The sequence below is a fragment of the Salminus brasiliensis genome, chromosome 1 (genome assembly GCF_030463535.1).
Source record: "Salminus brasiliensis chromosome 1, fSalBra1.hap2, whole genome shotgun sequence".
Classification (NCBI taxonomy): Eukaryota; Metazoa; Chordata; class Actinopteri; order Characiformes; family Bryconidae; genus Salminus; species Salminus brasiliensis.
This window is the reverse complement of record NC_132878.1, coordinates 9,568,430-9,592,653: the sequence shown is the minus strand read 5'-3', so window position 1 is coordinate 9,592,653 and position 24,224 is coordinate 9,568,430. Positions and strand designations below refer to the sequence as shown.

The following is a 24,224-nucleotide window of genomic DNA, read 5'->3' as shown; positions in this document are numbered from 1 at the left end:
GTCAAAATGATCACAAGAACGGTGAGCAGAAATCCCAGAACCACACAGGGGGACCTACTGAATGACCTGCAGAAAGCTGGGACCAACGTTACAAAGGCTAGCGTCAGTAACACACTACGCCACCAGGGACTCAGATCTTGCAGTGCCAGACGTGTTCCCCTGCTGAAGCCAGTACATATCCGGGCGCGTCTGAAGTTTGCTAGAGAGTATTTGGATGTTCTGGAAGAGTATTGGGAGAATGTCTTATGGTCAGATGAAACCAAAGTAGACAGCCCCAAAACATCACTGCTCTAGAGGAGATCTGCATGGAGGAATGGGCCAACATACCAGCAACGGTGTGTGCCAACCTTGTGATGACTTACAGAAAACGTTTGACCTCTGTCACTGCCAACAAAGGATATATAACAAAGTATTGAGATGAACTTTTGTTATTGACCAAATACTTATTTTCCACCATTATTTGCAAATAAATTCTTTAAAAATCAGACAATGTGATTTTCAGATTTTTTTTTCTCATTTTGTCTCTCAGTTGAGGTCTACCTATGATGTCAATTACAGGCCTCTCTCATCTTTTTAAGCGGGAGAACTTGCACAAATGGTGACTGACTAAATACTTTTTTTCCCCACTGTATTAGGCAGTAAGTGAACAGTCAGTTCCTGAAGGTGATGAAGGTGTTAAAAACAATTGAAAGGGACAAGCATAAGAATCTGAGCCACTGTGACAAGAACCAAACTGTGATGGCCAGATAAACCGGGTCAGAACATCTCCCAAACATCAGACAGGTCTTGTGGGGTGTTCAAAGTATGTAGTGGTCAGTAACTACCAAACTGCTTCAAACAAGGACAATCTGTGAACCAGCAACAGGGTCATAGGCACCTAAGGCTTACTGATGTGATCCATGGAGGCCCCACCACAAACCTTACAGGACTTAAAGGATCTGCTGCTAACATCTTGGTGCCAGACACCCTCAGAGGTCTTGAGGCGTCCATGCCTCGAATGCTCAGAGCTGTTGTGGCGGCACAAGGGGACCTAATTAATATTAGGCAGGTAGTGCTAATCTTATGGCTTATTGGAGTATAACAGTTGCACAGTAGAGCTCTGCACTCTTAAAAATAAAGGTGCCTTAAATAAGGAGTCAAAAAAGAGTTTTTTGAGCAATGCCATTGAAGAACGTTTGCTTCCATAAAGATCCATTTTTGAGGTTTTAGAAGTTTAAAGAAGTTTCCTTCACCAAAAATGCACTTCACCTTCACCAATGTTAGTGCTAGTTATTTTAGAGTAGTGTTGACCATGGCTCTTCACCCTGATCTCAACCCTTAAATACCCCAGCCTGCCCCCTTCTTTGGTGTATGGAGTGATACCATTGGTCCATCAGGCGTTGCTGTACGCCAGAGGCCTCATCTCCTGTCCTTCCTCAGGGATGTGGGTCATGGGCCTCCGTCGGCTGAAGTCCCGCAGGAACCCGCGCCAGCTCTGCCCTGTAGAGAGTTTCGTTAGGATTACACAACATTATGTAGCGCTGAGCATCTTCAGAATCATGTTGACACTCCACTGACTGTAATAGGGAGAATGGGGTCTCCATCAACGGCACTTGGGGCCGGACGGTGCTAACTACACTATGTAACTCGAGTGGAGCTGCACAGGCCTTCTCGTCAGAATCAAGTCCTGTAGTATGACTCTACCACCTCAGTCCACATGCTTCTTTACCTTCAGATAACAGTCCTGTATCTCACAGCTTATCCAGAAATGTCCATAAAAGGACAGTGGAGTAGAAGCAAGTAAATTACAGTTTTGATATGTAAATTATCCTCTCTATCAATATAGACCACATCAGGTTTGCAGTATGTTTGGGAGGGTAGCTTGCCTTTGTTGAGTGATGGCTTGTTTTATGTAGCTGGTAAATCTAAACAAAACAGACTGAAGCTGTTTTATTCCATTCACCGCCAGAGCCAGTAGGGGGCGTGAGTACGTTCAGAAGTACAGATAGACAGCATGTGAGGAGTAAAATGAGGTGAAACATGGCGTGACTTGTAACGTTAGCTGTGGTGAAAACAGATCCAGTGTGTGGTAGCCATACATGCTAAGTCTCCGAATAACGAATAGAAGGTAGTAGTCACTAATCAGCATGATGTCATCTAAATAATGCTACCATGGCTGAACAAACGACAATATACGTCCAAATGATTGTGAAAACCCCTTCTAATTCAATCTATTGGCACCATGCCTATAGCCAGGCATAGGCTGCAATATTAAAATAACCTTTAAGGAACTTTTGATGGTTCTTCAGTAAACAGCTCTTAACATGCTTTGAGGAACCTTCTTCAAGGAACCTTTTTCTTTTAGAAAACCTTTCCTTGAAAGGTTCCTCCACGGTTTTAAATTGAAGAACCTCCAAAGGTTTCTCATGGGTCTTTTAACAGTGTAGAGGGGTATACAGCCCCCCAGCATTGAGCTGTGGAGCAGTGGAACTTGTTCTCTGGAATGATGGATGATACATCCACTACTTCTGGGATGAGTTGTGGAGTTGGGGATGAAGTGGGGTGGTGACCATCCAACATCCAGACCTCACCAACACTATTCTTGTCTCTTGTCACTGAATGCAATTGAATCCTCACAGAAATGCTTTAAAATCTAATAGAAAGCCTTTCCTGGACAGTAGAGACCATCAATACACTTGTTTTTGGAAGAGACAATGAACAAGCAGCTGGAAAAATACATTTGTCCATATATATATTACATATCCAGAGCTTTGACTTTGACTGATTAAAATAGGCAACCTGCAGCAACCTTCAGACACCATGCACAGCTGATCAGCTAAGCTACATTTTGGAATAAGGAGAAAATTATGGATGTTTTTCAATAAATTCTTCCTTTCACGTTAAACCCGTGTCGGGGGTTGAGCCTGATATAAGTCTGAAACAGGGAACACTTACTGCAATTACTACTATAACGCCCTGCTCTTACTGCCTGGTCTCCTGAGTGAGATTTGGGACCCCTGTGGTTCTAAAGTGCTTTTAATCTCTACTTAGAAAAAAAACAAGACACTCTCTTTTGGTTTGGTACCTCTCTGAGGTCTGGTGGGAGACGGTGGGCTTCTGCTGAAGTCACCAGGGTCCTCACTTATGATGCCCACATTGCGGTTCCATTTGTTCCAGTTGACTTCTTCCACTCTGCAGGAGAGACGGAGACACATGATTCGATTACTGCCCATCATCTTGTGCCAATCTGTGTGGTGATCAGTAGACCAGAAGACTGTATTATGTTGATGGAGAAGATGGAGTGTGTGTGTCTGCACTGTAAAAACGCTCTGAGTCAGTGTGACTTACTTTTGACTCATGTTGCACAGCTAGGAGGATGCAGAGTGTGTGAGTGTAGAGGGAATGTAGAGAGGAGTATGTAGATTTGCTTATGGTGCTTTTTGGTGTAGTGTGGCCGAGCCAGAGAATCAAACAATGTTATCCACTACACCACACTGCACTGCACTACATCACACCATTCAGCACTGCACTACATCACACCACACTGCACTGCACTACATCACACCATTCAGCACTGCACTGCACTGCACTACATCACACCATTCAGCACTGCACTGCACTGCACTAAATCACACCATTCAGCACTGCACTGCACTGCACTACATCACACCATTCAGCACTGCACTGCACTGCACTACATCACACCATTCAGCACTGCACTGCACTGGACTACATCACACCACACAGCACTGCACTATACCACACTGCACTGCACCATACTGCACTACACCACACAGCACTGCACTATACCACACTGCACTACACCATACTGCACTACACCACACAGCACTGCACTATACCACACTGCACCACACCACACCACACTGCACTACACTGCACTACACTGCACTACACCATACTGCACTACAGCACACAGCACTGCACTATACCACACTGCACTGCACTATACCACACTGCACTACACCATACTGCACTACACCACACTGCACTACACCACACCACACAGCACTACACCACACCACACAGCACTGCACTACACCACACAGCACTGCATTATTATTCTCCACAATCTAGTACAAAGCCTTCTTCACTGGATAGTAGAGTCAGTTACTCCAACCAAAATGTTTCTTACACATCAGAAAACAGTCTGCGTTTGCTGTGATTTTTGTTCTTTTGTTCACCTGAGGCACTGCCGCACATCCTTTTCTTTCCTGCCCAGGTCTCGCTCCACTCCTGAACGTAGCTTTCTCTTCAGGAACCAACAAAGAGTTCTCTCCAGATCCAATGTGGTGATGGCACGCTGAGAGAACACATACATACAGTCAAGCTTTCTCTGTATATAAAATACAATTTCCTGGTTGCATTGATGTCTAAGCTTCGGCACAACCATCAGGAGAGGGAGCCTTGCTCTCTCTGGGTGGGTAGGTTGGCCCTCAACTTTGGAAACTGAAAAAACTGATGTCCACAGAGCAGGAGGAGGCTACAAGATAAGAAAGTGTGTTCAGGTAGCTGTTTTCTCACTTCATAATGTAATTAAAGAATGGTAGTTAACAGGAACAATGGAAGTTCGGTTGAGAAAACGTTCAGAGAAAATTGCCCATTGGATTAGGAGAAAGGGTTTAACTGCAACAGCCCTTCAGAAGATTTAGCAGATTCTGGAGTGGTGGTGCACTGTTCTACTGTGCAGCAGTACCTGCACAAATATGACCTTCATGATAAAAATCCTCCTGCGTCCTCTCCACAAAATTCAGCCTCAGGGGTTTTCAAAGTGACATCAAAACAAAACTGAGGCATTTTGGAAACAAGTCCTGTAGACTGATTAAGTTAAAATTGAACCGCCATGACTTTCTTTTATTTTCAGTTCAGAGCTATACCGAAATCACTGACTCTAGAGCCCCATTTTGATGGGATTAGTTTTACATGAGGAAGAGGGGTACTGTAATTATTACCAGAGTTTCTCAGTGATTTCAGTCCTGCCTGAATGTGCCATGCCAGTCCTTTTTACGAACTGAGCGCTCCTTTTTACCTTTTGTAATACAAGCCATTAAAATCACCTCAGGTTATATTAATCCCGTGTGAATCAGAAGGGACATGTTGGTAAATATTCCATCATATCCTGTGGAGGTGCTCAAGGAGGCATGTAGTTTCGTCATACATGGCACAGATACCTCGGGTTCAAGACTGTGGCACACCTGGAGTCAAATCCAGAAGATGAGCCAGAGTACTCCTCAGAGGCGAGTCATTGTGTAGCATCACCTATAGCCTACAGCCTACATAGAGGTTATGAACATGTTTCCACACTAAGATTAGTGTGAAAGAGACTGAATATGGATTATTGCTGTAGGTGGGTTATAAGCTTTGTTATTATCACGTTTTTTGGAGATGAGGAAATTCGTAGTAAAATGACATCACTCCACCTCCTCATGTCCAACTAATCCTGTCCAAATAGGGCTTTAGACGTATATTCTTTTTCTGAACATGACCATCCTGCTGTGATCTCCTAGCCACCAGTAGGCATGATTCCACAGCAGTGGCTTTATGAAGTCAGGTGACATGATTGCGCTTGAAATCCAAGGCCACTAACCCATTAACACACAAACACTTAGCTCGTACCTGCAGTCTCCAGATGTTGGTGCTTTCCTGGGACATCTTCTCCACCCTCTTGCTCATCAGGGCGATCAGCATGTTCAGCAGCAGGATGTACGTCAGCACAATATAGGATATAAGCAGCACGTAAAACACGTGCTGGTACTGGTACTGATCGGTGAACTCCAGGTCGCCCATGCCTATGGTGAACTTGAACAGCTCCAGAGTGGTGAAGGAGATGTTTTTATAGGTGGGCTTTGTGCAGCCTTGGGACTGCTCTGGATCTGTGAACAAGGAGCGTCCACGTCCATGGGTGCAGTTTGTCTGGGCTTGTGGTGGTGGAGCTGTTGGGGTGGGGTCCGCTTCAGAATCAGACTCTTTAAGTAGTGTATTCACAGCTGTTTGGGGGTGAACGGAAGCACGTTATTCACTTGTCTGAATTTTAATTTTTTTTTTTTTTTCTTCAAATCACTGACCATGACCACAGGACCACCACAGAGAAGCTATTATTTGGGTGGTGGGTCATTCTCAGCACTGCAGGGACTCTAGTGACGTGGTGGTGGTAGTGTTAGTGTGGGTCGCACTGGTACCAGTGGATCAGACACAGCAGTGCTGCTGGAGTTTTTAAACCCCTCAGCATCACTGCTGAACTGAGAACAGTCCACGACCAGTGTCATGTGGCCACTGATGAAGAAGACCTATAAGGTGGACCAACTAGGAGTGGACGGTGAGTGGACAGTGAGTGGACACAGTGTTTAAGAACAGACCCATTCGTACTACCACACCACCACCATGTCTCTAGTATCACTGCAGTGCTGAGAATGACCAACCACCCAAATAATAACTGCTCTGTGGTGGTCAGCCCTTGGGGTCCTGACCATTTGAAGAACAGGGTGAAAGGAGGCTAACAGAGTATGCAGATAAACAGATGGACTACAGCCATTAATTATGGAACTACTAAGTGCTCCTATGTTAGTGTTATGGCTGATTGGTGTATAATTTGTGTACATTTGGCAAACTATGCAAAGATCACTAAATCTACGTGATGAGTGGAAACATTGGTTGTTAATAATGCTACTACTGCTAATAATAATCACATATACAGTTAATCCTAATGACATAATCACTGTTTATCTGCCTTCTGATGACACTCGAATATTTATGGACGTGGCTTGCAGCAGTCATGGGCTGTAATGCAGCTACCTCATTTCTAAAGTGTAATATGCATTCCCAGTACCTACCGTTACATCCCAATCCCGTGCCCTACTTAACCCTGTGACGTTGCTGGGAATGTTACCTGCTGAAAATCCGAAGAGGAAGACAAAGTAGACGAAGAGGAAGCGCACAATGTCACTAAGGATCATCTGAGAGAGAAAAAAGTGCAAGAAAATGTAAATCTGCTGATCAGACCATCAGACCACATGTCTTCAGAAAAACATCACAAGGTACTGCAGGAGTATGATGAGTAGTGATGAGCATGGATGTGACGTGATGTGTGGAGAAGAATGGCAGTTACCCTTTGGATCATGACGCTGTAGATGCCCATGTGCCGAGATCCTCTGGAAAAGTACAGCAGATTGATCCAGCTGAGGGCCAGACACACAACCAGGAACGCCAGATACGACTTATGGCTGAAAATGTACAGCACCACGCAGAGCAGGAAGCACACCGCCTGAAAGAAACTACAGCACCAGCAGACCAACACAATGAGTGGCCAGTTTATCAGAAACACTTAACTTGTATCTACACTTATAGACTACTTTATTGGTGCACTTTGTCTGGTCAAGTGGCTCCTCTCCATAATGGAGAACCATCTGTATATGGTTCGTTAATTACATATTGTATAACTATCGTATAACACAGAAATACTGTATTATTATTGTTACAAGTTTCCAAAGTGTTCTGTTTTTTAAATGATCAGAAAGTGGGAGCACTCACAAAATCAGGTCAGAATAGCCATCTATGAGCAGTGTTTTCGGCCTGGGTGGTTTTCTCTTCATGTCCATAAGCTACAAGAACAGATGGTAGGGCCAGACTGTTAGAATTGAGTTTCTGAGTTTTTAGATTTTTATATATTTTTAAAACAAGGAAACAGCAATACGTACCCCTTTAATGAAGAAATAAACTGATGCAGCACAAACGATGACCTCACCGGTAAAATACAGCCAGTCACTGATGGTGTTCCCAGGTAGAAATGACTATATCACACACAAAGATATAGATATGTGAACACAGTAACCAAAGAATGTACATATATTATGACTATATATATATATATGTCAGCTCCCCAGACAAAACATTTGTCACATTTCGTGTTTAAGGTGGTAGTAACATCATGCTCCTGCAGATGGCATTGTACAAGGTATGGGGCTGGCTATAAATACCTGCAGGGTGTGTGATGGGATTCATAGATTGAAAAGAGGTGGTCTCCTTGGATGTGTGGAAAATGGGTTGCACGGTGGCGGTCCCTGCCTGGCAGAACTGTGGCTAAAACAGTGATTTTCCTGTAGACTGGAATTAATGCCACGGCTGGTAGACCCATATGACCGTACAACAAATATAAACTTCAAACACCTGCAGATTCAGCTACATCCTTCACACTATGGCCAACCATTAACATCTGCTTTGTGACCATCATCTTCCACACATCCAACAAGACAGTCACTGCACTGTACCACGTCTTCTGAATCTATGAATCCCGTTGCACACCAGACAGGTGTTTATAACCCCCTCATCCTCGTGCAGCAGCATCTGCAGGAGCAAGGTGGTATTTTTTCCCCCACTCATACACATATCACAATATTATGACCACCTACCTAAAAGTGGGAATAACCACCCTTAGCTCGGATGACACTAGTGAGACGTTGTGGCATGGACTGTATTAGGGTGGAAGGTGTTCATTTTAGAGGTTAGCTGCTCCACACTGGGGCATTGATTGATCTGTACCACTCACCAGAGTCATCATTCCCCACTGGCATGAATTGTGTGTTTGCTGGAAAAACCTGTCACGTGGCATGTGGGACGTCCCAGGTCGAGTTCATTCTAAACCAGGGGTGGTCGTAATATTCTGATATGACTGTGTATGTGCAGCTGTTCTTCACATTACATCAATAGTTCATAATGAACGGGCCATTTTTCTGTAAATTGACATTTTGGAGATGTGTCTTTGGCTCACCTGTCCTTCTTTATGGTGACTACAAATGGCTGTGAAGATGAAGAGGTAGATGAGATAACAAATAAAATTAAATAAAAATATTCGATAGGCAAATCGATTCCATTTGTCTTCCAGCAGGTGATTAAGAGGTTCGATCTGGAGCATCTCGAGACGTTTCTGAAACATAGCATAGCATCAGTTCCCCACCTGTAGGCCTGTTCTACTAGTCTGCCATGCAATTGATCAGAAACACCTTACTGGAGAATATCACCCATTACTCATCAGTTTCTGACCACAGGTGCTTATGGCTAAATATTTTTGGGTGGTGGACCACCCACATATACAGCTCTGGAAAAAAATAAGAGACCACCCTACATGATCAGTTTCTCTGGTTTTACTGTTTAAAGGCAATGTGTTTAGAGAAACCGAGTTTCTCTACATTTATGCTGTATTTTATAAACCATTTTCCAATTTTTTTGGAAACCATTTTCCAATTAATTATTAATTAATTCCAATTAATTCCAAATACAAATATTACTATTTAGAGCATTTATTTGCAGAAATGACAACTGCTTAAAAACAACTGCTCAAATAATGCAAAGAAATAATAATAATAATAATTAGTGTCCTTAGTGTCCTTATTTTTTCCAGAGCTGTACGTGGAAACCCCTGGTAGAATGCTACCACACCACAATCATGTGAGCGTTACTGCTGTTGAGAGAATGATCCACGATCCAAATAATACTTGGTCATAAGATCTGATCAACAGTGGTGTCAGAAAGCTGGGCTATTGCCAATAGGCTACAATAGTAGATGTACAAGGCGTTCATAAGAATGTGGTTGAAGACTGTAGGTACGGGACAGGTAAATGAGGGTTGCATGAGCTTAATATTATTATATTTCTCAGCAGGGTAAAACTCTCTTACGGGTATCTCTGTGCCATACACGACTATCTCCAGAGCAGAGTTTTTCTCGTAGGTGTCCAACGAGGCCAGGTCGTAGAGAGAGGAATAAATAGGGCCGTATGCCCACTCTGTGAACTTCCGGGACAGATGCCTGCACTCTTCTTGCTGGAACTCGCGATGCAGAATGTGCTCAAACAGCTGGAAACAGCAGAAAGAAATGGATTTTTAATCCCATTATAACAGGGTTGTAAATAGGCTTGTAAAACAGCCTCTGAGCATCTTTCACACCAACAGAGTCACATACTTACTATTTACACATCAAACAACAACTTCAGGCCATTTAAACAATGGTTTGGCTCGCACTAGAATATATGCCACCTTCCCATTCCCATAGCAAACTGCAAAGTGTGACAGTAATTGGACTATAAAACCTATTTCAGGTTTCAGTGCCATTAAAGTAACTTTTTCAGCCAGCCTCTTGTTGACTGTAATGTAGCATCATTTCGAAGCATTTAAACACCTCACAGTGAGAGCCGAAGTACAGCATCCACACGTCAGGGTTACTTATAACAAGGTCTTATGACTAAACCACTCATAGTAGTCAGTGAGAGAATTCAGCTCCCTGTGTTTGTGTGTGTTTAAAGAGGACAGCAAATGTTACAATGTGCTCCACTTAGACAAACTCTATATTAATTACTATTTGTGGACACTTATTCTAATAAATGAACCTATTGGCACCAGTCTAATGCCAGGCATGGGCTAGAGGGGTATAAAGCCCCCCTTTAAATTGAGCTGTGGAGCAGTGCACTGTATTTTCTAGAATGTTGGATGGTGCTCCATCCAATGCTTTTGGGATGGCATAATCTGGGAAGATAGGGATGAGGTGGGGTGGCCATTATCCAACATCCTGACCTCGCTGAATGCAATCAAATCCTCACTGTAATGCTCCTCCAAACTCTAGTAGAACATTCTTATACCTGGACAGTAGAGACAGTTACTCCAACAACAGCAGGATAAAACTTTTTAATACCCTTGATTTTAGAAGACACAATGAATGAGCAAGTGTCCCAATACTTTCGTCATATAGTGTTGGAACAGAAAGAGGAAATGGAAATGCCAGTAGTGCCATAGTTGCTAAGGTTAACAATAAAAAGATTACAAGACCTGAATGATCTCAAAAATCCCCAAAATAAAAAGAGGCCCTGGAAGACTCATAGCACAGTCCTACCTCAGCCAGCTCACTTCTATTTAAGTCTATTTAAGCATCCAAAAAATCTGAGCCAATCAAGACCCCTAGATGACCTCATTCAGGTATATTGAGGTACCGAACAAGAACATGGGCTTATAGGCCTGGCTTATACAAGGAGATGGTTAGAGGAACCTCCACTTTCATGTGAAAGATCATTAAGTAAATGATCATATTATTTGTATCATTTATATTGGGTGGACGCTAACCCACCATTAACCATTAACAGAACCTTTCATTACCACCATACTGTACTAGGGTTAGGGTTAGGGTTAGGGTTAGGGTTTAGGGTTAGGGTTAGGGTTAGGGTTACCCCAATCTTTCCAGTCTTTGCAGCCAGCTTGATGGGAGTAAGCCCCTGATTGTTCTGGATGTCTTCCATCTTCGTCCTCTCAGGATTCACATGGGCATCTTTGGTAAGGATGTAGTCGTACATGGAGATGACGAAGTCCGTATTCTCTTGGCTGTTATCGGCCACCTCCACGAGAGCATGCAGCACCGTGTTACCCTGAGAGTCCTTTTGCCTCACGTCTGCTTTGCTGAAAGAATTATCCATCAGCAGGTCCACTAGCTCCTTCTGATTTGTACATGCAGCCAGAGACAGAGGAAGCTCCCCTGTGGATAAAGGGTAGCATTGATGCTGTACATCATTGTTCAAGATATGAAATAAAACAAATTAGAATGGAGAAAAGGGCTTCAGAGGCACAGAGGCATTTCTGGGTTAGACGTTTCAAGGTTTGTGCTCATCCTTGACCTTTCTCATCTCATCTGACAGTCTTGACAGTTTTGTCAAGACATTTGAAGGTCAGAACCAGAGTTCAACTGTGAATCCAAACTTTTTTGGTTTGTGTGACCCAGACCCTTACCATCTCACCACCACTATTGGTCTAAATGTACCTGCATCTAGGTTGTTTGCATTGGCATGTAATTTTAGCAATATGGAGTATTAAGGTTATTTATAAATGAATAAATGTTTACTTACTAATGGTAATCACCTCCCTTCTACCCTTACCCACATACACACACTGCCCACCAGACACAACATCCTTTTTTAATGAGAAACACATTACTAATTACTAACCCAAATTTAACTGTATTTTCATTACACTAATACAGGGCTATACAGTACAATACAACACTGTTAGACTAAGTCTCTGATGTTTAAATTATTATTTGGTTCAAAATTAGAGGATTTGCAATTGACTGCTCAGTTTCTAGCTGATGTTTCATTTCCAAACCCATTTTAAACATGGCTTTAAGCAAAGGAGGGGGGGGTGTAAATTCAGTAAATCTGAGTGATGCTAACATATGGTTCACTGGGAACAGAAAATACAATGCAATCAAAATGCAATGCAATCAGAATGCTCTGATAGAGTCTTTCTTTGCTGCATTGGAAGGATTTCAAACCCCAAATATGACAAAAAAAAAAACAAATACAAGTACAATTAATATATCAGAGGACGTCAGCTCACACACTGGACTTACCGAAGTAGAAACATGTTTCACCATGAGGCTGGAAGAAGCTCCCGCAGGCCTTTGCGTGGACGTCAGCCCCTTTCTGAATGAGCAATTCAGCGAAGCGCTTACTCCTCCTCTCAATGGCAACATGTAGAGGTGTCTGCCCTGCACCAGTCACACAAACACTATAGTAAAAGTCTTACCAATGATGTTGGGGTGTTTTGAAATGTAAGATGCACCCAAAACTCCATGTTAATGCTCATGGTTTTAGAATTGGATGTCCTCGTATAGGTGTGATGACCGGGTCTCTACATACTTTTTACCACATGTATCAATGGGAAGTGAAAATTCCATCAGAGCCATAGTCATATTCTCCATTTCCTTTACATGTGCCATCTTTCCAAAGCTAGCATTAATATTCAGCCATAGTTTAGTCGTACATACTGTATGTAGGATTGATTGAGTACCTGCTGCACATGGCCTGTTTTCAGCTAACCTTTTATTGTACAGTTAAATACACTGATTATTTTGTCCATGGTTATTGACTATACGCTACAGACCCAGCACACAGAGACTGAATAACTGAAATGTCTGTTTAAGGTATTTTTACCTTTGTAGAAGCAGTCTGTATAAGGTGCATTCACTAACTCCTCTAGGTTGCCTGTTTTCTCTGCAATGTCCAGCAAGTGTTCCACTGTGTCGTTCTCTCCATTTCTCAGGTTTAACAGAGCCTTCAGTAGAGCTGTCTTACCCTTGTGTCGATCTGAGGGTGATATGGTCACAATGAATTAAGTCTTCAGCTGGAGAACCATATTCTTCTACAGTACAGTGAGGAAACAGTTTGTATAGGTTCTAAAATGATAGAGATTCTGCAGGAATGACTCCAAACTTAGGATTTAAACATATCACAATAAACAACAGATACAATCCTATTTAACCTGTAATAATAAAGGTTCATAACTCTTTTACAAAAATGACTCCTTATGGAACCAAAAGTGTTTTAGTAGCATTGATCAAAGAACCATTTTAGTGTACATGCAAAGCATGTTCCTAAGTTCAATGAGGGAGAAAAGCCAGAAACCACCATTATACCATTTTATGATGCCATATCTTCACATGTAGGCGGTAATATATGTGTATAAATATGTAAAACAATAGACAAGAATATATTATGTTAGGATAATTAAATGGTAATAGCCTCTTAAAGTGACTTAAATGAGTTAAATAAGTCCTAGAATGGAAAATTGTATTTATATTGATCTAGTTGATTAATGATGGTTTGGTACATGGATGTGACATACTGTGAACCTCAAACACTGGTGTGTCTTCACCAATATAAGAAAAACAAAGCAGTAAAAGAGGCCAATTCCAAAACCCTAAAACTGTTGTGTAACCCCCCAAAAATTTTACATACATCCATCACACTAGCCAAAGCCTTTTAAGGCTAAATGCAGCAGCTACTTCAGAAGAATATAAAAACAAGCTGAAAATCTACAAGGTAACGCCAGATGGAGTGGAGAAGAGAGAATGGCTGGGGCTAAAAGCTATTGCTAGGCGCTAGAGCAAGGGCCGCTGCAGTTATCCATGCTGGAAGACTGCAACACGCCATGTGGAAGCCTCTGTAGTGGCTGAAAAGGCTAAAAGGTCATCAGTGGACCGGCTACAATCTCTTTATCTAGCTAACCTCACACTGCACTGACTGGACACAGAGAGGATTCAGAGAGGACAGCAACACTATCCAGTAAGACTCTGGAATAATTACAAAAAATATGGTTGTATTTGTTCTTGGTACAGTTCTAAGCTATGGTAAGCTAGGCTAGGTTATGCTAGGTTGTGCTGTTCTATGCAGCTTTGGGTCATTGCATAAATTATATCATATCAATTAAAATTGAGAGCAGAAGAAATTGACCATTTGTCAATGTGTCAATTTGACCATTGATACCATTTGATGCATCAGAGTCGTGAAAATCCAAAGCACAGTTATTTCCAGTGTATGACTGTATTGTTGTTTGTTTATTATGATAACTTTCCAGATCAGATCATATTTTAGAAGCCATTCCTTTGAAAGTCTGTATCTGTGTGTATGTGTACTGGTGTACAGCGATGGAACTATAGTAGTTCCACTACTTTAACAGTTACATTTCTTTTACTAGTATTGTCCTGGGTGTAGACATGGTGGACAGTCAAAGAGAAGTTCCTATCTTACATGAAGTGTCTGTGAGCTTTTTTTTTTGCTTGTGCAGGTACTCCTGCAGGCCCTCGAGCTTAGACACATCACCACTGGACACGGCGTCAAACAGCCTCTTAATGTCAAATTTCTCCTTCTCCCTCTGGGATGGATCTTCTTTTATTCCCCGTATTTTTCTGCACAAAACAGAGGATATAAAAAACTATCAATTGCTGGATGTTAGATGATCACCACTCTACCTCATCTTCAACTCCCCAAATCAACTCAAAAGAACTGGATGGAGAACCATCCATCATTCCAGAGAAAACTGGGGGATTTTATACCCATCTAGCCCATGCCTGGCATTAGGCATGGTGCCAATAGTTTCATGTCCATCTGCTGCAGAGAGTCCTATTATATTGGCAATGCTTCTCTAAAGGTACTAGACATTTGTGTCACCAATCAGTGCAACTTAAGTAGCTGAATGCAGTCATTAGAAGGAGTATCTAGGACACTGGGACTTATACTGTAGAAAGCAATGTATGCTGACCAGCTAAAGTTAGTGAATAGCCAGCATGTTGAAGCAAGTAAGTTAAACTACGTAATGCATAAACTACAGTTTATTAATAAACAAGTAAAAGCTAGCTGCCTAATTTATATTACTACATACTCATAATATGTACAAATTTGACTAGAAAACTTAAGAACCCACCCAATCTTTTGTCTTTCTTGCCTTGTGGGACAGAAACCTCAAGCTGGGATCTGCTATAACACTGATTCTCAATACAGGTCCTGAAGTAGCACTGGTCTACAGTTGGTGTTGTTTTCTCTGTTCTAACACACTGTTTGTCACAGAAATGGTGTGTTAATTAATGTACAGAAACTCTCAAATGTGCAGGACCAGGACTGAGAACCACAGGAACATCCCATATTAAGAAGAGATCCCAATTAGGAATATGTACAGTGGAGAAAAAAAATTATTTAGTCAGTCACCAATTGTGCAAGTTCTCCCACTTAAAAAGATTAGAGAGGCCTGTAATTGACATCATAGGTAGACTCAACTATGAGAGACAGAATGAGAAAAACAATCAGAAAATCACATTGTCTGATTTTTAAAGAATTTATTTGCAAATAATGGTGGAAAATGAGTATTTGGTCAATAACAAAAGTTCATCTCAATACTTTTCTTCACAAGGTTGGCACACACCGTTGATGGTATGTTGGCCCATTCCTCCATGCAGATCTCCTCTAGAGCAGTGATGTTTTGGGGCTGTCGGCGGGCAACACAGACTTTCAACTCCCTCCAAAGGTTTTCTATGGGGTTGAGATCTGGAGACTGCCACGTTTCATCTTCAATGCCCTTGCTGATGGAAGGAGGTTTGCACTCAAACTCTCACAATACATGGCCCCATTCATTCTTTCATGTACACAGACCAGTCGTCCTAGTCCCTTTGCAGAGAAACAGCCCCAAAGCATGATGTTGCCACCCCCATGCTTCACAGTTGGTATGGTGTTCTTTGGATGCAACTTAGCATTCACTCTCCTCCAAACACAGCGAGTTGTGTTTGTACCAAACAGTTCTACTTTGGTTTCATCTGACCATAAGACATTCTCCCAATACTCTTCCAGAACATCCAAATGCTCTCTAGCAAACTTCAGACGCGCCCGGATATGTACTGGCTTAAGCAGGGGAACACGTCTGGCACTGCAAGAGCTACCTGGCAGCGTAGTGTGTTACTGACGGTAGCCTTTGTAACGTTGGTCCCAGCTTTCTGCAGGTCATTCAGTAGGTCCCCCTGTGTGGTTCTGGGATTTTTGCTCACCGATCTTGTGATCATTTTGACCCCACGGGCTGAGATCTTGCGTGGAGCCCCTGATCGAGGGAGATTAGCAGTGGTCTTGTAGGTCTCCCATTTTCTGATTATTGCTCCCACAGTAGATTTCTTCACACCAAGCTGCTTGCCTATTGCAGATTCAGTCTTCCCAGCCTGGTGCAGGTCTACAGTTTTGTTTCTGGTGTCCTTCGACAGCTCTTTGGTCTTCACCATAGTGGAGTTTGGAGTGTGACTGTTTGAGGTTGTGGGCAGGTGTCTTTTATACTGTTAACGAGTTCAAACAGGTGCCATTAATACAGGTAATGAGTGGAGGACAGAGAAGCCTCTTAAAGAAGAAGTTACAGGTCTGTGACAGCCAGAAATCTTGCTTGTTTGTAGGTGACCAAATACTTATTTTCCACCATTATTTGCAAATAAATTCTTTAAAAATCAGACAATGTGATTTTCAGAATTTTTTTTCATTTTGTCTCTCATAGTTGAGGTCTACCTATGATGTCAATTACAGGCCTCTCTCATCTTTTTAAGTGGGAGAACTTGCACAATTGGTGACTGACTAAATACTTTTTTTCCCCACTGTACATAGCAACTTGCAAAGAACCACAAGGCCCTTTTATTTAGTTGTGAATTAGGGGATGGTAAATCCCTGCTGCCTTTAAAACCAAGACAAATGCCTGTAGAAATCATTGATGGCGTGGCTCCATTCCCTCCCGTTCTATAGAAATGAAGCTAAACATGGTTGCCATGTTGTGAAATTTGCAACCAGAGTATGTGCAGTACAGACCAGAGACATGACCAAACTCATTTAATAATTTGGTAGAACCGCCCCCTTCTCCCAGACCAAGCGTATCTCAGACCGCCTTCATTGAGCTTATAATGTAGAGACCTAATTAAGAGAATTAAGAGACCTTGCACTGTCCATGATCATATCATAAAAATGACCTCACTTTCATACTCACTAACCACACAGGGACCCCTTATCCCATGTGGATGGGGCATTGCAATCCTGAGAGAGAGCCCATATTGGCATTATTCAGATTATTCAGGTTATCATTGCTTTATTACTCACTTATCGAAGTTCAGATCAAATCTGACTTGGGTGGGGATCACATGGTCGTCTAGGAAGTCTGTGTCCATTGGCCCTCTGACATTTTTTTCTTTTCCACATGCCTTCTTTGTGGCTTTGGCCCTTGCCCTCTCCTCATCTGTCCTGTCGTCCGTCTCCAAAGAGAATGGTTTGCTCATTGTCGTTCCTTGTCAGTGTCTTAACCCTGAATGAGGCAGAGGCGTTCATGTTAATGAAGGGTTACTGTGAAGATCAGAGATGACAGAAAGCTCAGTTCTTTCTGCAGGATATGACCAAGCAGTTATATGAGAGCATAAGACTGCATACTTTTCCCTTTCACAGCCATGTAAACTGTTGACCAGAGCCGTGATGGTGGAATGATAGTGTCGTGCTAGTGTGTGTGTGTAAGGTGCTATTGTGAGTGCATCAATCACAACAGTGTTACTGGAGTCTTTACACCCATCATTGTCACTGCTATGCTGAGAGCGGTCCACCACCCAAAAGTACCCAGCCAGGGCTTCAGCCAGTGGTCAGAAACTGATGAATGGCTACAAGATTGCGAGTGCTATTTGTGTATCAACAGATGGGATACCACCCATAACTGTGCACCAACAGTTTCGAGTTAAGGGTTGTGAGTTAAGTGGCCATTGCTATACTCTTAAAAATAAGGGTATTACCAAAGGTTCTTTGAGACCTGCCACAGTAGAACCACACTTGTTACCCAAAGAGATAACTGTGTAACTGTGAAGAACCCTGTAACCGTGAACCTTGATGAAGAACCATGCTTGATGGCAATGGTCAAAAGCTAATCTGCACCTAGGTATCTTTGAACTATTAGTCTATTCTAACTAGCTGCGGTTTTCTTGGGTAAATAGCAAAGCACTTTTGTAAGTCGCTCTGGATAAAAGCGTCTGCACATTCTTTATGGAAACACAAGTGGTTCTTCTATGGTGACGCTGAAAGAACCATTTGTAGCTCCTTTATTTGTAAGACTGTAGATCAGGTCTTGAACTTTCTGATACACTACATGTCCAAATGTGGTTTGTGGGCAACCCCTTTAGTTCCTGTTGAGAAATATTGCCAATAAAATAGGACTCTCTGGGACAGATAAACATGAACCTATTGGCACCATGCCTAATGCCAGGCGTGGGCTAAATGGATATAAAGCCCTCAGTATTGAGCTGTGGAGCAGTGGAAGAACTGTGTTCTCTGGAGTGATTGATGGAGCTCCACCCAGTACTTTTGGGATGAGTTGGGGAGTCGAAGATGAGGTGGGGTGATCATCTAACATCCTCCCCTGACAAACACTCTTGTTGCTAAATGCAATCAGATCCTTATTTATAACACCCTTGATTTCATAAGAAACAATAAACAAATGAGCAGGTGTCTCAATACTTTTTTATTTATTTATTTGAATTTTTATTTATGTGTTTTGAAGCCCTCATTATTTGCATGGAGGAAAAACATCCCTCCCTCATGACAGACCGTATGTCTGAGTGAGAGAGCCGATTTGAGCAAGAACAAAAAGAGCTATTTAGATCTGAAGAGCAGAAGCAATGGTTAAAGACCACAAGGTCTTGACCGTTAAAAGCCCTCAGTGATCAAGGGCTGAGCTTGAGAAAACATGATCTGATCACAGTCTTATTACTCATTGCAAAATCGACCATGCGAATGACCACCTCTGGGCCTAAATGTGCTCTGTCTTGTGATTTTTTTTTTCCAGCCCAAGCCACAAAAGCCAGCTAGTTCCCATTCACAGCTTCAGACCACTGAATCTGCCCCAGCACAAGACAGAACGTCCTCAAGTCCTACAGACATTCCTCATCCAACGTCATGATGTGATTTCATCCAGCCAAATGCTTTTCCCTGCTCCGCCAATTGGATTAGTTTATTGATCATGATTGTGTAAGCCGCTCTAAGGGAGATACTGAAGGGATACTGCTTCCTCATCTAATCTCTTTTTGCCTAAGTATGATGAATGCCAGTGTGAAAGAGGAAGACTCATCCCATGACAGAAACACTGAGGCGGGAAGCAGAGGAGAAAAGGAGAAGTCTCTGTGCTGGGTTTTTAAAAATGACTCTGTTGACTCTGAAATCTCAGACATGTTTGTATATTGTTGCCTCGGTAACTGTCTACATGTTACCAGTCTAGATATAGCCCATGATTGCTCATCCAAGCGTGGAGCTGTGCATTACCCCAGGTGCCCTCTACAAAAGAACCATAGCAATAGGGCCAACTACTTTTGGTTCACTGTGGAACTTTTCAGTGGATGGCTCTGGTAAAACTTCTATAGCGATTAAAACTGTTCCCTGCTTTGCATAAAAAGGGTTCGACAACCTTAGCAAAAAAATAATAATAATAATAATAATGAAAGAGATTTCTATTCACTTTCACTATTCAGTTTCATTTAGCAGTAAAAGGGTTCTACTCTATAAGCAAAAGGGTTCTATACAGTACTGAAAAGGATTCTACTCTCTTAACATAAAATGTTTTATATAGTACTGAAAGAGTTCTACTTTCTTAGTCAAAAGGGTTCTAAACAGTACTGAAAAGGGTTCCGTATTCAAAAAGGGTTCTAAACAGTACTGAAAAGGGTTCTGTATTCAAAAAGGGTTCTTATCCAATCTTAGCAAAAAGATACTGAAAGACATTTCTGTGCATTTAGCAAAATGAGTTTCATATTGTACTAAAAGGGTTCTATACAGTACTGAAAGGGGTTCTACTTTCTAAGCAAATAGGTTTCTATACAGTACTGAAATAGGTTCTGTCTTGAAAAGGGGTTCCACAATCTTAGCAAAAAAGATACTGAAAGAAATTCCTACACACTTAGCAAAATGAGTTTCATATAGTACAAAAAGGGTTCTATATAGCACTGAAAAAGGTTCTACTCTCTTAGCAAAAAGGGTTCTATATAGTACTGAAAAGGGCTCTGTATTGAAAAAGGGTTCCTTATCCAATCTTTGCAAAAAGATACTGAAAGAGATTTCTATGCACTTAGCAAAATGAGTTTCATATAGTACTAAAAGGGTTCTATTTGGTACTGAAAGGGGCTCTACTTTCTAAGCAAATAGGGTTCTAAACAGTACTGAAAAGGGTTCTACTTTATTAGCAAAAGGTTTCTATACAGTACTGAAAAGGATTCCGTATTGAAAAAGGGTTCTACAATCTTAGCAAAAAAGATACTGAAAGATATTGTTTTAAAAATATGTTTTATATAGTACTAAAAGGGTTCAATATAGTACTGGAAGGGGTTCTACTTTTTAAGCAAAAAGGGTTCTATACAGTACTGAAGAGTTCTACTCTCTTAGCAAAAAGGGTTCTAAACAGTACTGAAAAGGGTTCCATATTTAAAAAGGGTTCCTTATCCCATCTTTGCAAAAAGATACTAAAAGAGATTCCTATGCACTTAGCAAAATGAGTTTCATATAGTACTAAAAGGGTTCTATACAGTACTGAAAATGATTCCACTCTTAGTAAAAAGGGTTCTATACAGTACTGAAAAGGGTTCCGTATTGAAAAAGGGTTCTACAATCTTAGCAAAAAAGATACTGAAAGAGATTTCTATGCACTAAGCAAGTACTAAGTACTTTTTTAGCACTACTTCTACAGCTCTTATCAAAGTGGGTTAGAGTCTTACATTTGTCCATTTTTCCTTCTTTCAGATATACACCCTGTGAACCATTCTGGGTCCTCAGTACAGTGGGCTCTTCATTGTGCAGAACCACTGTTTACCATTCAAGCATTGGTGTGTGCTTTTGATCTGTGATGGTTGGATATAGACCTGTGATCTTATCTAAAGAAATTTTGAATAACTGAAGAAATATTGAAGGGTGCAGAACCATATTTCTAAGCCAAATTCATTTTGGAAGTGATGCTAATGTGCCTATGCCAGTAGCAGCATTAACGTGTGTTACAGCTGTGGTGAGAGTGGTCAGGCAGATGGCTGTAGGCACTAGCAGAACTTTGTTAGCTAAATTATTAATGTCTCTTTATGCTGGTGTTACATGAGTCTCCCCTCAGGCAGGATCCATATTCTGTCTCGTGGGTCAGTCTTTTACCAGACATCTTATCTCCTTCGTGTAGCGAAACATAGGCTTTCCAAGGGCAAATCAAAGCCGCAACACAAACCAAATTGGCATCATATCATGAGTCATTCTGTGTAATCTATGCCAGATTGGCATGCTAGTTTTTTTTGTCCTCCATAGATTCAGTTACATTTTGCTTTTACCCAGGAATTCTGTTTATGCAAAATAACTATTGCCTTACAGCCCATCACATTGAGCAGTGGGAATGTGACTGGGTAGGCTATAGGGATATTTCAGGCTAAGCTAGCCAACATGCTCCTTGTTATCAAGCTTAGATACTGTCTACATTCTTTTACTGCACAGTCTACATGGATTTAGAGTGACCATTAAAAAAAATCTACATTTTGTGAGAGAAAACAAAATATACAGTTCTAAATGCGTTCATCTGAGGACCTGAAGACTCACTTATTCTTCATCATGTCACTCAGTGTGACATGGGTTATTTTAGGGTTAAAAACGTTGGCACAGACAGGGTGGAAAACAAGATTCAAGCACACCAATAAATTATTCTATTACATGTTATGCTGAAATACAGTATGTGGAGTCAATTTGCCCTCTGAAGCACTGCTGTGAGGGTTTAATTGCATTCAGCACCACCAGCAATGTTAGTGGGGTCAGGATGTCAGATGATCACCACCTCACCTCATCCCCAACTCCTCAACTCCTCCCAAAAGTACTGGAAGAAGCACCATCGTCCCATAGAACACAGTTCCACTGCTCCACAGCTCAGTGCTGGGGGGCTTCATACCTCTCTAGTACCTGGCATTAGGCAGCATGGTGCCAATAGGTTCATGTTTATCTTCTCCAGAGGGTCCTATTCTATTGGCAGTACTTCTCTACAGGGACTAGACAAGCTGTGTTTGTGTGTGTGCATTTTTACACATCTGCTTCAGCAATGGGTGCAAATGGGTGCAAACATTTAGAGATATAGTGTATAGACAGTCTACAAGGTTTAGGACAATACACTAATATATTATTGGCCTTATTAGAGTAAGTGAAGCTGAAGGTTGAGGCTCAAACACAGGAAATCACTCGTATCACATTATCAATAGCAGTGACTCAAAATGGCTCATTGGTCTTACTAAGCTTGGGCTTGGGCTGGCGCCGCTTACAGACAGGCTGCTGTCAAACCAGAAGAGTCTCTGTTTGACATTATTAACGAAGATTAGAACCACATCTGAGGGCACTAAAATGAGCCCAGATAACTAACAAACCTAAAAAAAGGCCTGTTAATAAATGGCACATCTCTGTAAAGATGTTTTTTCTATTTATAGAGGTAAAGTGGAAGTCTGCACCCAATCAATAGGCTGTCCCCCACTCATCAGTCTAAATGGGGACCATTAAACCAAGTTATGATAATAAAAAAATAGAATATTTCTAACTGTAAGAAAGATCATGCATGTGGTGAAGAGCATATACAAACCGGACGAATCAACATATTTCTCCTTTAAAATGTTACATTTACTCAGATGAACCTTTTGATCTGTCATCTATGTTCTATTACGAATAAAATATTGACATTTGCCATCTCCACATCATTGCATTCAGTTTTTATTCACAATTTGTTTAGTGTCCCAAATTTTTGGAATCCGGTTTGTATCTCTCATGGAAGGAGAAGGTTGTACTTACCAACCATTCAGTGAAGATGAAGCGCACAGTTGCCTCTTAAAGCATCTTCCAGTTGATTTCGCTTAGCTGTGAAACTGAAACCCAGCCCTTGCTAGAAATAAAGCAGGAGGAAGAGGAAGCGATCACTATTCAGATATTGCTTCTCATCATGAGCTCTAAAGGGGAAGAGTGAGAGCGAGAGAAGAGAGACAGAGGTCTCTCTCTCTCTTTCTCTCTCGCCTGGGTGTTTCAGGCCCATCCCATCTCGCCACTCTCTTAAAAGGGAATGAGCCGAAGAATGAGCAAACGAGACAGAAGACCCACTTTTGCGTTACGACTCAATCACAGTCCCGTGCATTAGTGTCCAAATGTTTGTGGACACTCTTTCTTATTCTTTGTCCACACACAGCTTGTATAATCTCTATAGAAAAGCATCACCAATAGAGTGGGATGCATTGGAGAGGCTGTAAATGAGCCTAAGGTCACCAGGCCCAGTGCCTCTAGAACTAGAACTTGTGTCGTTTGGTTCATCATGTCTTGTGGAGTCCCACAGGGTTCTATTTTAGGACCTATGATACAGTTGTTAGTGATGACAGCAATGTAGTTAAGAGAGTGAAGAATTGAAGTGTGGGCTTACGTACAGAGTCTAACGGGTTAAACACTCCAGCAACACTGCTGTGTCCGAGCCACTCCTACCACCAGCACAACACACACTAACACGCCACCACCATGTTAGTCAGTGTCACTGCAGTGCTGAGAATGACTCGCCACCCAAATACTACCTGCTCTGCGGTGGTCCTGTAGTTCCTGTATATATATATATATATATATATATATATATATATATATATACAAAGAAGAGTATAAAGCCTCCCAGAATTGGGCTGTGGAGCAGAGGTTCTCTGGAGTGATGGAGCTCCATCCAATACCTTCAGGATGCGCTGCAGTTTCAGAACTGATCACCAAACATCAGTAGCTGACCTCACTAATGCTCTTGTGGATGAAAGCCGGGCGTAGAAGGAGAATTTTGGCAGAAACACAGGATGAGCAGATTCACATAACATCCAGGTTCTATACTGATCAAATGTGTTTCCTAGAACCACACATCCAAGCTAA

General features: G+C 41.8%; 1 protein-coding gene across 2 annotated transcripts; it reads right to left on the bottom strand.

Moving 5' to 3' along the window:
* Positions 1 to 563: 563 nt before the first annotated feature.
* On the bottom strand, positions 564 to 23,274 carry trpv1 (transient receptor potential cation channel, subfamily V, member 1). Of its 2 annotated transcripts, none has more exons than XM_072661164.1 (16): positions 23,130 to 23,274; positions 17,418 to 17,619; positions 14,556 to 14,713; positions 12,960 to 13,112; positions 12,377 to 12,514; positions 11,205 to 11,506; positions 9,667 to 9,843; positions 8,762 to 8,917; positions 7,692 to 7,784; positions 7,525 to 7,595; positions 7,103 to 7,268; positions 6,884 to 6,950; positions 5,614 to 5,984; positions 4,182 to 4,300; positions 3,065 to 3,171; positions 564 to 1,479 (listed from the first exon to the last, which is right to left on the bottom strand). In XM_072661164.1, exons 2-16 carry the CDS (start codon positions 17,591 to 17,593, stop codon positions 1,373 to 1,375), a joined length of 2,361 nt encoding a protein of 786 aa, XP_072517265.1. In that variant the 5' UTR covers positions 17,594 to 17,619; positions 23,130 to 23,274; the 3' UTR covers positions 564 to 1,372. The 2 variants fall into 2 exon arrangements, with proteins under 2 accessions (XP_072517265.1, XP_072517346.1); XM_072661245.1 differs by having other exon boundaries at positions 23,134 to 23,274.
* Positions 23,275 to 24,224: the final 950 nt, after the last annotated feature.